The 16,363-nt window shown below is 35.5% G+C and overlaps 2 protein-coding genes across 2 annotated transcripts; one reads left to right on the top strand and one right to left on the bottom strand.

Moving 5' to 3' along the window:
• The first annotated feature begins 1,365 nt into the window (after positions 1-1,365).
• unc50 (unc-50 homolog (C. elegans)) lies at positions 1,366-9,816 on the top strand. Its single transcript, XM_015386567.1, has 6 exons — positions 1,366-1,473; positions 3,697-3,969; positions 4,075-4,195; positions 4,291-4,430; positions 4,506-4,613; positions 8,185-9,816. Exons 2-6 carry the CDS (start codon positions 3,702-3,704, stop codon positions 8,319-8,321), a joined length of 774 nt encoding a protein of 257 aa, XP_015242053.1. The 5' UTR covers positions 1,366-1,473; positions 3,697-3,701; the 3' UTR covers positions 8,322-9,816.
• Positions 9,817-9,838: 22 nt separating this feature from the next.
• LOC107092229 (inosine-uridine preferring nucleoside hydrolase-like) lies at positions 9,839-16,020 on the bottom strand. Its single transcript, XM_015386566.1, has 8 exons — positions 15,893-16,020; positions 13,486-13,682; positions 13,235-13,414; positions 12,155-12,266; positions 11,911-12,047; positions 10,308-10,385; positions 10,091-10,207; positions 9,839-10,019 (listed from the first exon to the last, which is right to left on the bottom strand). The coding sequence occupies exons 2-8, from the start codon at positions 13,660-13,662 to the stop codon at positions 9,867-9,869; spliced, it is 954 nt and encodes a 317-aa protein (XP_015242052.1). The 5' UTR covers positions 13,663-13,682; positions 15,893-16,020; the 3' UTR covers positions 9,839-9,866.
• Between the last annotated feature and the right edge of the window lie 343 nt (positions 16,021-16,363).

Below are 16,363 nucleotides of genomic sequence, written 5' to 3'. Positions count from 1 at the left end.
TAGATTTTTTTTTTACCTATACATTCATCAGTAGCTATATTACATGTTTAATTTAATATTATTATCCATCAAACCTGCACAAGTTGTTGTACAATAGAAATTCTTAAATAATCTATGGCTATTTAGGCAGCTGTTGCAAGATAGAATATTCAAACATGATTAAGTTAGGAATCCAGATGTAAGCAAACTCTTATCATAGATGACTGGATGTTAAAATTAAATCAAACAAGGGTTCAACAAAGTACAATTTTAATGCTGAATACAGGGATCCAATGATTGCATTGCACCTTTTTTCTTTCTATATATTCCCCATGATGGGTTACATTAGTGTTAAAGATGGATGGTATAGTATAAATTATAGAAAAGATGAGAAAATTATTTTATTTTGGTTCATCCTATTTGATAAAACCGGTTTCAAATGAAGATTGTAAATTTCTTCCAAATAATTTATTTAACAATCCTTATGCTAATCCTATCCAAAGGTGTCCAGTATACTTGCTAGGTATAAATATTTAGTTACTAAGTATTACCTTTTTTGGTATTAATTCTGATTATTTTTATATTTACTCACTTCATTTAACAACAAATATCTGTGTTTTCTACTCCTCATTTAATTACTTTCTCAGTAGCTTGTTACATATTTATGGCAACATGACAACATCTGCCAGCAAAAATAGAGGGATGATAAAGAGAATGTATAGAGAATCTGTCTACTTCGAGCATTTTCTTTAAAAACAACCCACTGATAGTGACATGGAAGAACTAAGGAAAAACACAGCAGATAATTTATTTTATTCTTAGATTCAAGGATTTCCCATCCATTCCTCATTTATTATATTTTCAATGTACATATTGAGTTTCTATTTCAATTATATTTGCAATTTAAATCCTGTGATTATTTGATCTCTTAAAGCAATAATCTGCTTATGCAGCACTACTATTCATTTCAATCTATATTATTGTTACCTAAATTTTAATTCAGAACAAAACTAGAAAAAATTATTTTTGATTTTCTCTCTACCAAAACGATCAACAAAAGATAATAAAAAATGGTTGCGCATTTATGTTTTTAAATAATACAGTAGAATAAAGTTGTTTTAAGGCAATAACTTCATTTTACAATGTACTCTACCTTTTTACTTTTACTTTGGTAAAGAAGTTCAGTCGGTAATTTTGCTTTTAGCTGTCTTTTCTTATAAAATGAATCTGTACTTCAACTGAAATAAATATTGTGAGTATTTTTGACACGTCTGACCCCACGCAGATGGCCACGTAATAGTTTTTATTACATATCTCTATTTTCGCCCTTTAGCAACCAGGGTTTTTGGACTACTTTTCCCATTAAGCATCGCGGGAAGTTACCGGAAGTTTCTACGTGTGCACTTTCGCGACAATCCAGGAAGCGTTTTACTAACAGTTACAGAGACGAAAGGCAAAGCTGTTCTGTTTCGAGAGGGATTCAAACAATATCAGGTAATAATTTGTTTACAAAACATTTATTTTTATTCAGTTAACTGTTAGAGTTGGCCCTGTCTCGAACAAAACTAAGACAGAGCCTCTCCAACTTTTAGAGTTTTTAGCAACATGCTAACTAGCTAGTGTTTTTGAGAAAACAAGGTGAAATAAAAACAAAATGCGACATTTAATGGGTTGTTCTCGACGGTATTTGATGTGAACAATGAATATATGTGTTGCAAACACCATACATGTTTATTTTCAGTTTTTTTTTTAAAGTACAGTACATGTAGCAGTTTTAGCTTACATTACCTCCCTGTTTTCCTGTTTACATATTACTACAAGTACCAGGTATTTATATTTTTATGGCAAAAAGCAGCAAGACGATTCAAAGTAAAAAAAGCAATAAATACATTTCAGATTTATTTTAAAACGATAAACAATTTAAATGCATTTTAATCAAATGTTTAGCATGACATTCCATAATTAAAGTTAACCATGAAAGTTATATGTGACCTTAAATGGTAAACAGGTCTCTGATGGGATCTAGATGATTGCGACCTGATAAGCCGAACACAGCTATATTTAGGCCCAATATGATTTGATGCATTTCATATCAGGTATATCAGGAGTTTATCATTTTAGTCAGGATTCATGCAAAGACATTTTTAGTAAACTACAGCTACTTAAATCTTGCTATTTTCCCTTTAAGGAGTGATAAATGCCATAGTAATCTAGTTGTAAATTAATAACAACCTAGGTCAGTCGATTAGGTGCACACTCATTCATTTTCAGTTAAAACACAAAACAATACTATTAAGTGTCTCTGAAATAAATCCTGTGATCCCAATGTGCAAAATCCCCCCAAAATTTGTCTCTTTAGTAATCAGTGAGTCAAAGGAAATGCAACCAGTACTGTGCTGACTGAGTATGAGTAAAAAAGGGGCTAAACTACTAAAAATAAAAGCTAAGTGTCCATTTTTCACAGGAATATTCTCTTGCAAAACACTTTTAATAATTACTTTATCTAGAATTATAATTTAGGTCCAAGATCTTAAACCTGCATAGTTTTTCTTTCTGCATCTTATTGTATTTTTGGTCTCTTTCCTGTCTTTTGTCTTTTAGGGCCCAAAAAAATTACTTCTGTCTTCTCTAAATTATTTTTGGGTTTAACGTTCGAATGCTATGACACACTTATCCAAACCCTTTATGGTGAATCGCTCCAACCTTTAAAAATTAAAAGAGTCATTTTGCCCAGGGTCCTGTTAGTGAAAGTCATTTAAAGCTGCAAATAATATATAACCTTTTAATAAAACACAACTTGTTGTTTTTGTTAAATATCTAATATCTTAAAATGGTTTATTTATATTTTTTAGCTTTAAGGTAAGGAAAAACATTAAAATGTTTCATAAAGATTGAACAAGAATTTTCTTTGATAGGATATTTTATGTGAAAAAACATAATAAAAATCTGAGCCAATGGCAAGAAAAACAATGCTAAAAACATGTTTCTGGTTATTTTAGTGTCACTTTCTTTAGTGATAATTTATCAAATATTCTTAAAACACATAAGCTTCTAAGAATGGTATTTTTTAATTATACTGCATTAGTTGGTTCCTTATATCTATATAAGCCACTATAAATAGCCTTTTAAGGGTCCAAACTTGTGGCTCCAGAGCTGCAGGTTGAATACCCTTGCTTTAAAGAATTAAAGTCATGTGGTGACTACGGTTGTCAAGAGTTGATACTAACATTTTACACTTAAAACTGGCAAAATGTGCATAACAAAATTAGACAAAATGTTAAGGTTATTTGAGGCATTATTCTTTTAATGTGAAAATAATCGGAAATTAACAAAAAATATGAAAACAACGCTTGTGTTTATTATCAATACCACAGCAAATTACTGTTAGTATTTGCACCCAGCATTTGAGTATTGATAATTTTAAAAAACCTTAGTGGTGACACAAACATTATAAGTTGTGTATCATCAGCGTAGATGTATTGTATTGTTGTACTCCTTACTCTGAACTAGGGTGATCATTCAGATTAGGAATAAAATTTTGTCAAAAAAGTTTCTTGGATTGAAAAATAGAGTCCAGCAATGAAGCTCAGTAATAAATAAAAAATTACCAATCAGTATTTAAGTATTAAAAACAAGAAGGAGGTGTTTGTAGATAACTTTTAAACCACATGTCAACTGAAAACTTTACTCATATAATATGTTTTGATTTAAATTCAGGCACCATGCTGCCGACCACCCTGCCACACATTAACGGCGACCCGAGCGACAGGGACGCTGCACGTCACACAGCAGGCGCCAAGCGCTACAAATACCTGCGGCGACTGCTCCATTTCAGACATATGGATTTTGAGTTCGCCATCTGGCAGATGCTTTACCTGTTCACGTCGCCGCAGAGGGTCTACCGCAACTTCCACTACAGGAAACAGACCAAGGACCAGTGGGCCAGAGATGATCCTGCATTTCTGGTCCTTCTCAGCATCTGGCTGTGTGGTAAGCTAAAACTTGCTGTTTCCGATTTTTGAGTTAAAACTACAAAAAATGGGATAAGTTAGCTCTTTGTAGCATTTTAATGTGTTGCTTTCTTTTGCTTTTCAGTCTCAACGATAGGCTTTGGTCTTGTTCTGGACATGGGGGTAGTGGATACCCTGAAACTGCTGCTGTGGGTGGTCTTTGTTGACTGCATAGGTGTTGGTCTGCTCATATCAACCCTCATGTGGTGAGTTACACTGTTGATAAAGATACCAAAATGAACGAGTGACAGATTGACAATTTTTAAATTAATATATATTTTTCTTTGATTTTCTTATCCAGGGTTATCAGCAACAAATACCTGCTGAAACACCCAAGCAAAAACTTTGACGTCGAGTGGGGCTATGCATTCGATGTTCATCTAAATGCTTTCTACCCACTTCTGGTCATCCTGCATTTTCTGCAGCTTTTCTTTATCAACCGTAAGTATTTTGCACGTTTTAGGCCTGCAAACAAAACGCTTCATGCAGTAATGTGTGTGTTTTTTTTCCCCACAGATGTTGTGGTAATAAACTCAGATTGGTTCGTGGGTTACTTTGTTGGAAACACTTTGTGGCTCATTGCCATCAGTTATTACCTCTACATAACCTTCCTGGGTTACAACGGTGAGTCTTATCTGCCCTGTTTTTTTTTTTCCTGACTTGCAGGAAACAAATGTTTTTTTTGTTTTTCTGCATAAATGTTGTTGCATCATCTTATTTTAAAGGGTGTAAAGGAGAGAGTTAAATGTCAATAACAGGTTTAGATATCATGCATTTGTGTGTGCCACATTAACCCTTAATGCCCGAAATTATACCCAGCATTTATTTAAAAAATAATGTATAATTTTTGTTATTGCTGTAAATCAGGTGTTGGATTAAATAGAATAGTTATTCATTTTAACATTAAACTTATAACTAGTGTAAATTTATGTATGAAGCTAATTAGTGATGCGAGGCATCTAGGGAACAAAAACATTTCAAAGTATGTTAACTATTAATGCTCTTTTACTCATACAAACCTTTAGCATTACTTATTTATCATCATAGCATTTCAAATTAGAAATGGATCTATAACATGTATTTGAAAAATTAGTCTTTAATTATTCAAATGTTTCAAATTAAGCTAAATACAGTAGTGATGGATTCATGAGGCATCATGAAGCGTTTCAACATATTTGCAAACTGTATTGATTCTGTGTCACTGAATACTGACACCTGCTGGACATTTAAAATCACTACAGGCAGCCTCTTTGACAGACTAAACTGACACTGATTTGATGACCTATGATATTGTATTATTTCACATATATTGAATATCATGTAGTTTGAGTTGAAAATATGTTTTAGATGCATCCATAAACATACAACGGGAAAATTTAAGTGAAAGTAGGAAGCATAGGGAAGTGTTGGCCTAGTGGTTAGAGGAGCGTGCTTGCGCTCTGAGAAGGTTGCAAGTGCCTGGTTCGATCCCCATGGACTGATACTCTGGGACCCTGAGCAAGACCCTTAACCCCACACTGTTTCCTGAGCGTCGAACAATGGCAGCCCACCTTTTCCCAAAGGGATAGGTTAAATGCAGAGAGTTCATTTTGTTGCTCTGTACTTGTGACAGTGTAAATACAATAAAAAAGCTAAAAAGAAAAATAGTGAATAAGGATGTTTGTGAACTAGGATTTCTTTATTAATATAAAATAATAACTACGGTGAGAACAGCATACAGAGTATTGGAGTCTGAGTTTGGATTCAGATATGTTGAGTGATAACTGAGAGGAACAAGATGACACAACAAGAAAATTAAAACAAACATGAGATAAAAATTATCCCACTCGACTGAAACTTCTCTTTGCCTTGAGGCTGCTCCATATTTGTTGATTAATTTGATGATGAACAACAAAAGATCAACGATTTTTCTTTTTTTGGTAGAAGCTTTGCGTTGTCGGTCAGTTCGAAGCAGCTACTGACTTAGAGACTTAGACAGACTTTATTGTAATTTTGTACACACAGAGTGTATACAAAAATACATTTTGTTCAGTACAGCTCTCAGGACATTTTTTTTTAAGTGCAACCGTGATAAAGGTAAGCAACAGTAATACTGTAAACATATGAATTTACATTACTTACAGTTAATTGCAGTTTCCTGCAATGATACCAACACTGACAAACGTATAACATATATAAGATGAGGGGAGTGTTGGCCTAGTGGGTTAGAGCAGTGCGCTTGTGCTCTGCGAAGGTTGCAAGTATCTGGTTCGATCCCCACCTCCTCCACTCTGAGTTCCTGAGCAAGACCCTTAACCCCTGATTGCTCCCAGGGCACCTCACAGTGGCGGCCCACTGCTTCCCAGGGAGATTGATTAAATGCAGGGTTTAATTTCCTCAATTTAAGATCAATAAAGTTCAATCATTATCAAAGGGTTTTGATGTTGGAGCTTGACACATGCACTTGCCCCCATCACTACTGTATACTTTGCTGCGCCTTTCCAATTACCTTTTATTTTGTAATAACAAATAAGTATTAGAGATGCAATCAAAACATTAGTTTTCTTGACAACCGTTGCTTTAATTCACCCAACGTTCCAAGGAGTTTTTAACTCATTGTTTAATTTACCAATGTTTTATCATTGTGTGAAATTATAATATTAATCATTAATTCATCATGACCGTTTTCTTTAAGTTTTATTAGATTAATTTTTGGATTATAGAAATAAACACATTTAAAAGGTACTTTTCTAGTCTCATTTTTCAATTAGGGCTGGGCAATATGAAGAAATTCTATATCGTGCTGTTGCTATATCTCTATACACTATATATATTACTATATTGTTAAAAAAACAATTGAGTGCATAAAATTGCTCTGATATAATCATTCAAACTTTTGGTTCCAAATTTAAAACATTTCTGCCCAGCAACCGAACAGGAAACCAAGCAAAAACCCAATACTAAATAAAATGCAAGATAAAAAAGGACCTTTGTGCATAATAAAAAAAAAGGAATGGAAAAAAATGTACCTCAAATTACAAAAACAAAATTGGAAGTCCAAAAATTGGAGCGTTATCGGAGAATCCCCAAACTATTTGCATTGATCTTTACCTGCTGGGAATTTTAAATAAGCACAAATAGTTGTAAAATTCAGAACATTGCCAAGTTTAGAAAACTCATTTAAATATCGCAATAAATAGCGTCTGTGATTCCCCTCCATCTCTTCCTTTTTCTCTCATATGGGATCGCTTTTTCAAACGACGAGGCCAACGTCATCGGCTTCACAGCTGATTTGTTTAATGTTTTAATTGGTGTGCGGGGAGAAGCTGACATGTGGAGTTTACAACATTCTTCATTTTGCAGCAGATTACTTTTTAGGTGGTGGAATAAATTTGTACTGCTACCATTTGCAGCAATAGTTTTTGCGGGACGTCATACAAATTGGCGCCTTTTGCTCGACGTCCTCGGCATGAAATCCAAACCACTGCCATATATTGTTATTTGAAACATATGCTGTCACCATTATTCGTTTGCCGGTTGCTGTATTGTGCGATAAAATAATCCTGTTTGGAGGAGGGGTTTATGATGCATTAAAGGCATGTGGGAAAAATTAAACTCTCACTGAAATAGATGCAGATGGCTTAATGTCGTCATGCGATTTCTACTCAATGGTCGCGATAGTCGTTTTAAATATCATGCGTGGGAAAACTCAAGCTACATCGAGTATATTCTATATATCGCCCACCCCTAATTGCAATTATAAATATGACTAATTTTACTCATCTCTATTCCTTGTTGACTGGTGAAACTAAAAAGCTTCCAACTAAAAATCCCAAATAAGTTTGGGAACCTTTGGTCAGAAATGGTCTATTCTTCAGTTGTAAAAGACATCAATACATCAATAAATTATTTTACAACCTAATTCAGATGTAGGTTATCAGCTGAATTCCACAAAGTGTATCCTTGCTCTTACATGGATCATGTTTTGGTCACACTACCAAATGCTAAATTATATAAAAATCCCATTTTATGGTATCCTAAGTGCCAGAGGCTTGGATATTAACCAACAATTGTATAATGTATAAACCATCTTTGCTGTATTTAGACTGGAAATTTTCTAAAGCCAATTAGCATCACCCCTCCATAAAGGGTTAAACTGATCATTAGTTCAGTTTCAGGACAGTAAAGTTTAACAGTTGTCTTTCGGTAATTTCAGCTCTACCCTTCCTGACGAACACCGTGGTGCTCCTCTACCCCTTCGCTCTGCTCGGCCTCATCTACATCCTCTCTTTATCTCTGGGCTGGAACTTCACCTACGGCCTCTGCTGGTTTTATAAATACAGAGTCAAATAGGAGGCTTTTTAATTTGAAATCGGATGCTAGCTGGCTCCGGCGCAGACTTGAACACAAAAATAAAAAGACTTCCACTTTCATCTGTGTGATGAAGAATCTGTTTCAAGCCGAATGTGGTTGAGAAGGACATCTGGCTGACTTGGAGAACTTGGACTCTGGCCTGATTGATGCTGAGCTGGTTCCCTGAGGTCCTGTCAGCTCTTCTGTTGAGCTCCAGCCAATGGACAGTGATGTGGTTGGATTATCCGGGAGGAAAAAGGAAAAAAATTCAGATGCGCCTTTTGTCAATGCCCTCCTTGTTTTTGAGTTACTTCTAATTCACAGGTTGTGACCTAACAACCAAAACCGTCTATTGAAAGAAACGACTGTTGACTTTTAGTTGTTTAAAATCTTCTTGTTCTTTAAGTGGAGACAAATGGGATTCAGTTGTCTTTTGTTTATTTTTCTCCTTAAAGTGTACATTCCAAAGTACTTTCAATGAAGGGTTTTGTTAGTGTTGTAGTGAAGACCACACCAACCAAGACCAAGGAGTACCGAGATAAGGCCAAGACCTTCAGAGACCTCCAAAGGTCTTGGCCTTGTCTCTGTCTCTAAAGGTCTTGGCCTTGTCTCTGTCTCTGAAGGTCTTAGCCTTGTCTCTGTCTCAGCCTCTAAAGGTCTTGCCCTTGGTGGTCTCTAAAGGTCTTGGTCTTGTCTTGGCCTCTAAAGGTCTTGGTCTTGTCTCCGTCTCAACCTCTAAAGGTATTAACCTTGACTTGGTCTCGGGCTCTAAAGGTCTAGCCCTTATTTGTCTCTATAGGTCTTGACCTTGTCTCGGTCTCTAAAGGCCTCGGCCATGTCTTGACCCTGTCTTGTTCTCGGGCTCTAAAGTTCTAGCCTTGTTGGTCTCTAAAGGACTTGACCTTGTCTCTGTCTCTAGAGTTCTTGGCCTTGTTCTGGGCTCGGCCTCTCTAGGTCCTGGACTTGCCTCTGTTTTTATTTTTTCTTCTAAAGGTCCTGGTCTTGGTTTCAGCCTCTAAAGATCTTGGCCTTGTCTCGGCCTCTGATGGTCTTGACCTTGTCTTGGTCTCAGGCTCTAAAAGTCAACCCCTTTTTGGTCTTTAAAGATCTCCACCTTGTCTTGGTCTCTAAAGGCCTTGGCCTTGCTTTGTCTTGGCCTCTTTAGGTCTTGGCCTTGTCTCTGTTTTTTTTCCCTTTAACGGTCTTAGTTTCGGCCTCTAAAGGTCTTGGCCTTGTCTCAGCCTTGGCCTCTAAAGATGTAGACCTTTTTGATCTCTTAAGGTCATGACCTAGTCTCAATCTCTAAAGGTCTTGGCCTTGTCATGGTGTCGGCCTCTTTAGGTCTTGGTCTTGTCTCTGTACTCCTTGGTCTTGGTTTCTGTGGTCTTAACTTCAACACAGGTTGACACAGAATTAGGTATTAAAGTGTACTTTGAAAGAAAAACAAAGAAATAAAGCTATATCAAAGCTCTTTATGTGTTGATGCCCATTTTATTTCCATTCAGGTAATACTTATCACGATGAACATGCCAAATGGTAATATTTCTATTGTACTGCTCTAAACAACATTTTCTTCAGCTTCTCCAAGTCAACACTCTTAATGATGACAGCCTTGTGGTCCTTCTTCAGTTGCTCCATGTAGTCCATTACCATCATGCCTCGGGTGTTTCTCCCATCCAGTTCTACTGTCACTGCCACCTGTGGGAGAAAGCACTTTTAAACTGAACTCCGCCTTCAAGCTGACGCTATTGACAATAAAGAAAGCTCACCTCTTCACTCTCAGTTATGAATCCATCATCAACCGCAGCAGCAAGCGCAAAGACGTCACACGGATTGAAGCCTTTTCCAGCTACGACTTCCTTCTGGTACTCTGCTGAACGAGCTTTCTGCACACATCGTAAACCGGAGTCTTGGTGCATGTTTTACAAAACATTAAGAGGCTGGAAATTTTTCTAGGAGTAAAAATACATTAGATTATGAACTTACCTTCATTGAAAGAGTTGATATCTTCTTGATGAAGGCAGCCTTCTTTGTATTTGTAGACAGCCACTCGTCCCAGAAAGACTGAAAGGTAAAATGTAAGAAAAATTCATATTTGATTACATTGAAACTTTTCTACGTCAGAGTACAATACGCTAATTTTTAGCTTTCAAACATTTTACTTAATGCTGTTATTTAAATGTTATTTTTTTTATAATCTTTATTTTGACACAAATAGCTATTGTTAGGTCAGGTTGTGTGTTTTTGATTCATTTTTCTTTCTTTTAAGCTTTCTCTCTTTTAAGCTTTCATTGCACTAGATCCACTACTGCTGCAAATTGATATCTAGTTTTAAATGTTCCTCATTTCCTCTTTTTGAAATGCTTCCTTTCAGAATTTTAGTTCTTAATGTTTTCCAGTAGGTAGAGACATTTTGTAGGTACTGTAAATCTAAATGGGACAAAGAAACAAAATCTGTTGAAGTATATTTTAACTGATAAAAAAAATGTTTGTGCTCTCAGAGGCTCAGATAACGACCACTTACCAAGAATTAAATCCCAATGGCGCTGTTGTTAAACGGTAGCAGAATTTATTTCCTTCTTGGACACTTTTAAGACAATATAAGTAATTATATGAAATATTTTTTATTTATTGTTGCTGTTTGGTGGAAGCCATACTGGTTATACACATCTAGCATGGTTTGCTCTTTTAAAAGCTAAAATTTATGCACATTCTCTATAAAGTGGCTATAAAATAGGAAATATGGCAGGTAATAGGAACTACAGTACAACACATACAGGGGAGGAGAAAACATTTATTATGTCTAAAGAAGAAGAATTTACTCAGGAAATAAGTTAATGAATCTAGAAATAATCAAATTGAACCCCATAATTAATTGCATAGCTTATAGTATTTTTTTTTTCAAATATTAAACCAATGCAGACATTTTTAAAATCACCATTTAATGCTTTCGACAAAGCCCTTAAGATATATTTGCCAATCATCCCAAAATATCTGGACGTCTCTAAGGCCCCGAAGTTTTATGAATTGCTGTCTGTTTGCTAATATAAAAAAAAATAAACAGAAAATATCAGGGAATAAGTCTCAAAAACGGTAATACTCAGCTTGAAACATAATATAATTTCTATTAAATTAAAAATAGGAATCATTTTGTTTTTTTTTAATGAACTGGCTGCATGTTTTCTTAAGTCGCATCTGATTGGCCAATACCCTGCAGATTTCTGGCATCTGATATTAACATACAGAGACATGAGACCAGAAAAGCAACTAAAAACCACCAGATTTGGTTCTAGAACAAGTTAATGCGTTTGTTTAATGTTGATGGAGATTGTCCACAAGGTTAAGTTTTTCTTCCACACTTCTGATGTTTTTAAGCATCACTAAGGGATCAGATCTTTGTTTTTTGTTTTTTATTTGTTTTATTCCTCCCTCATCCCAAAGTGAAAATTCTTGCCAGTTAAACCCCCTTAAACTCCAAAAAGAGCAGTGAGCATCTGGTAAAAAACATTTGAGATATTTTATCAATATGTGTATTAACAATGATCAGTGAAGCCTGTACGTCTTGTTCTGTTTGCTATTTAGTCCTCACCCATGAGATACTGCTCCTGCAGCAGAACTCCCACGCAGCGATGTAGGTGGGACAGGTGTAGCGGTCCAACACGATGTAAGCCGCTTCAGGGTCTGCCACAAAGTTGAACTCGCCACACACGGTGGTGTTACCCCGAGCTACAAACACATACACAGCAGACAGGAAAACGTCAACAATATCACTTTAATCATTGGAATAAAAAACAAAAAACACTACAGCCTGAATAAAAAGTAAATCCACCCACAATCAGTGTTTCCTCCCATGATGTAGAGGGCCTTCAGTTTTTTTGGAAAGGAAGGGTCCAACTGAACAGCCACTGCAAGGTTAGTTAGCGGTGCAGTAGCCACAAGAGTCACCTGAAAGACAGTAATACCAGAGTAATACACTTCATTTATTATAAATATGCTTGTATGAGTAGATTTTATAAGCTGAGCGTTTGCTTTAAAAAGCAAAAAATAAACTTTCTTGCAATTATGAACAGTAAGTCATAAAGATGAGATCTAAGATAGATTTTGTTCTATGATTGGGTCAATAATGAGGAAGAAAGCATAATTTTCTGTTCTCCTATTTAAAGCAGCTTCGTGTCAGCGCTACTGCTAATTAACTCTGCCAACTGTAAATCTTGCTGCCTTCCCGCTAAACAGAAAACCCTTTCTCTGTGATTGATTTACATTTATTCTTTTAGCAGCGAATAATATCCGTTTTGAATAAAAATGCCTTTTTTTTTGGAAAATGACAGCTGTATGACTCAGAATGTTATAGAAATGTTTTTCTATTTCAGCTCCAATTGCATTACAGAGTGATTAAAATTTGAGATGTCTTCTGCTCCTTTTGTTGACCAAAAATGATTTTACTGTCATGAAAAATCATGAATTTTACTTAAAACTGACAATAATTGAATAGTCTTTGCTTCATATTTATCTCAAGGTTCATGCTCCTATCTCTGTTTTTCTTCCACCTAATTTTCCTGTTACATTTATAAAGCACTCTTCGAACAGCCAGCTTTTTTTTTTTTCTTTGCAATAACTGTATTTGCTTATTCCTCTGAGGGGTTTCAATGTTGTTGAATTATTGTACCTATGTTTTTGAATTATTGTACCTATGTTTGTGTGGCTTGTAACACGTCTCACTTTACATTTCTACATTAAAAATCTAGTTGTTTATGTCATAGATTTTTGAGGAGATGGAAAAGTTTAGACTCAAAAAAATGTTTTTATAACATAATTTTATCAAGTTGTCAGAGCTTTGTCTTATTCAGAATATTATTTTCCTTCCTTCATAGCGGGCATATAATTGTTTGTCTTTTAGAAACATTCTTTCCTACCTCTCCAGGGTTTTCCCTTGCAATTTTAAGCATCGCCTGTGCAGCTTTCTTCTTCTTCAGCAGATCCAGACCTGGAGCATCTGGATCTGGAACGTCCCCCAATCCATCTTTCCCGTGGTAATCAGACGCATGCTGTTTGCTGGCCAGCAGAGGCCTTGAGAAACCCTTATAGACTGGAATCTGTGAAACAGAGCGTCTGTAAGCAAAATATCCAGTATTGTGAATAAACCCACACAAGGGAACTGACTTACATCCAGCCGGTTGCAGACTTGCAGGACACGCAGGGTGTTCTTGAGGACATTGTCCAAAGAAGTGTTGCCGTGGCAGCAGGTGATCCCCAGAATCTCTACATCTGGAGCAGTGACGGCAATCATGAGGGCCTGAGCATCATCAACTCCGATGTCAACGTCGAGAATCAGCTTCTTCATCCTGCAGTAAAAAAAATGGGCTGTTTGGAAAACAAAAAAGAAAATATGCATAGAATTGATTAAATGACACGAAAATGACAGATTACTGACCAAGAGTTTTAAAAATGCAGCCATTAGCAGCTTTACCTTGTGAGTCAACCATACATTTTTTATGCACCTTTTGATTACTTACTACCTTTAAGTTACACAGTTTATGTCAGAACATCTGACTGTGAGGATCTATTTAGTGGATTTTTCCAGGTCAAAATAAGAACTTCAAACTTTTATTGAAAGTAACTGTTATTCAAGATCAGGAAAACAATATTATATATTATACCAATATTATATATATTTCTTTAATGAAAAATTTATAAAAATGTGTACCTTTGCACTTAAATATTGCAACTGTTCACTTACAAATTTAACTGAAAATGTTCACTGAAATTTTGATTTTATTGAACCTCATATTCAAATTGAGACCCTAAGTTAATCCTCCTTCTGAAAAGTTGAAAATGTCCATATTTAATGCATTTCTGCATGACTGACAGAAAGGGGAACTTTTTATCTGCATAGTTTGATGACTTCATGTTAAAAATTGTTCAGGAAAGCAAATTTAAATCAAATTTTTTTTTAGTCCAAGTTTCATATGAGGAATCTCCAGATTGGCGTGTAGAGTTGAAATGCGAATCAGTAATTTGATTTGAACAATATTTAAGTTAAAATTTGCATCAAACTGTTGAAATACAATTACTAAGTCTTCTGCACATTTGCTTAGTGAGTTCCATTTCTTTTTTTGTTGCCAAGTACCTCCTGTTGCTTCTTGTTTCCTCTCTACAGTGTCATCTTTTGGTCAATAAAATACAGCAATGATTGTCAATTACAGGTGTAAACAATTAAAGAAACACATGCTGGTGGAGGGAACTTAAAAGGTACAAAGAAGAAAGAGAACAACAGTGGACTAAATGAAAAGAGATCAGATGTGACCAATCTTCCTCTGTGTATCATCCATGCATATCTTATAACTCATCTCATAACTAAGGCTAAACCCTTGTTGGAAAACTCTCAGAAAAGTAGAGTTCTACTATAGATTGCAACTTTGTAAGGCAGTGGGAGTTTAGTGCATTGGAACAAGGGGAAAAAAGGCCAACCAGACAATATGAAGACCAAGATTCATGGAGATCATGGATACATCTTCAGCTGGAAAAGTTGCAGCCTACTCAGACTGGAGGCCACTTTGCAGGTAGGATGATTTGCAACAAAAACATTGTCAAGTTAATATTCTGGTCTTTAAGTAAAAAAAAAATACCATACAGTAATTATACCTCACAGGCCTGTCAAGGCAGGAGATAATATCACCTGTACCTGCAATTTATTTGTTCTTAGAAAGCCAATGAATGCTGGAAATGGATATTGGCCAACTCTTGTGCAAACATGACCCAGTTACACAGGTTAAATAGGTACATCTACAAAAAAGGGAAGGCGTAGCCAGGTTGTCTGCACCAAGAGAAGAAACTACAGAGGATCTATTGTGAGATGCTTTTGGCAAGATCCTCAAAACATTTAACTAAATTCATAAATATTGAAAGCTAATTTGAATGATAAAACAACATATTTAAATTTTGAAGAAAGCCTCCTCATTGTTGTTCTGGATTTTTTATTTTTATTTTTTTTTTTACTAATTCTATGCATGTAGATGCAGAGCAAGTTTATATTGGCATCCAACACCTATAAAAAGTCTTGCAATCAAAGGAAAAAGGAAAAAAAGAAAAAACATTAAAACTGCTAAAATTAAGAAGTTATTCTACTAAACATAGGGAAAAAAAAAAAAGTATATAAAAATAACCAACAGTAAAGGAAGAGAAATCTGGAAGTCACGCGTCGTAAAGCGTAAAGTGAGTCTGCTTGATGGGAACAATCTGTCCCTCCTTTGAGCGAGTGGCAAAAAACTCACTGAACTCATCTCCAACACCCCCTCATTCTATTCTAATAGGGCTCATTAAGTAACACTTAAAAATTGCATTGCATCAGTTTTGCACAATTTAAGCATACAAAATTATTTAATCCTTTTTTGAAAGCAAACTTTTTCAGTGTTTATCTCTTTTAAAGATGCAAGAATCTGTCTAAAAACAACAAGCACATGCATTTGGTACATTCTGTACTTTTCATAACAAATAAATTAAGATGTTACTGTCATAAATGTTTATGCCTATTAAAGTTTGTAAAAAAAAAAAGTATTCAAGAAGAATTTCACCTGCTGAGGTTGCGAAGAGATCAGATGAGGAGTGAGGAATGGGATATAAGCAGCAGCTGAGCGTATGTTTTATAAAGAACAACCCAACCCTGAGGACAGTGTAAGGTGAAACCCAGATGTTACAAACCCTTCCTTCATTTAGTGTTTCGTAACTATGGCAGGCCTTGCCTCTTTGTGGAATTCACCATATGTATTCGTCAAAATCTGCTGTGTTTTAAGAGAAGAGGATGTGGCCTGTTTTCTGTTGTGTTGGTAAAAACATGCAGCTGAACAGTTTTTCTTTAGCTGCAACAATATGCAATTTACTGACAAGGGTTCAATGGAACATGTTTACTGGGTTATGCAGCATTTCTTTTCTGAAAACTGCTGCGCAATAAGAAATGTGCTGTATTCTAACTCACTTGCAGGAACGCAGGCTTTGATTAAGTTGGGATCCGCAATGCTGTGATGTAGAAATAGTTTGTCCCACCT

Source organism: Cyprinodon variegatus, unplaced genomic scaffold (assembly GCF_000732505.1).
Source record: "Cyprinodon variegatus isolate N-32 unplaced genomic scaffold, C_variegatus-1.0 Scaffold371, whole genome shotgun sequence".
NCBI lineage: Eukaryota > Metazoa > Chordata > Actinopteri > Cyprinodontiformes > Cyprinodontidae > Cyprinodon > Cyprinodon variegatus.
Note: the sequence above shows the minus strand (reverse complement) of the source record. Positions and strands in the feature narration are given on the sequence as shown.

Excerpts from the sequence above, each read along its gene's own strand:
- unc50 (XM_015386567.1), top strand. The coding sequence starts at position 3,702 with ATGCTGCCGACCACCCTGCCACACATTAACGGCGACCCGAGCGACAGG. Across the intron at positions 3,970-4,074 it reads TCTCAGCATCTGGCTGTGTG|TCTCAACGATAGGCTTTGGT; the intron begins GTAAGCTAAAAC and ends TTTGCTTTTCAG. Across the intron at positions 4,614-8,184 it reads AACCTTCCTGGGTTACAACG|CTCTACCCTTCCTGACGAAC; the intron begins GTGAGTCTTATC and ends CGGTAATTTCAG.
- LOC107092229 (XM_015386566.1), bottom strand. The coding sequence starts at position 13,662 with ATGAAGAAGCTGATTCTCGACGTTGACATCGGAGTTGATGATGCTCAG. Across the intron at positions 13,415-13,485 it reads AAGTCTGCAACCGGCTGGAT|ATTCCAGTCTATAAGGGTTT; the intron begins GTAAGTCAGTTC and ends TCTGTTTCACAG. Across the intron at positions 12,048-12,154 it reads CATGGGAGGAAACACTGATT|CTCGGGGTAACACCACCGTG; the intron begins GTGGGTGGATTT and ends ATGTGTTTGTAG.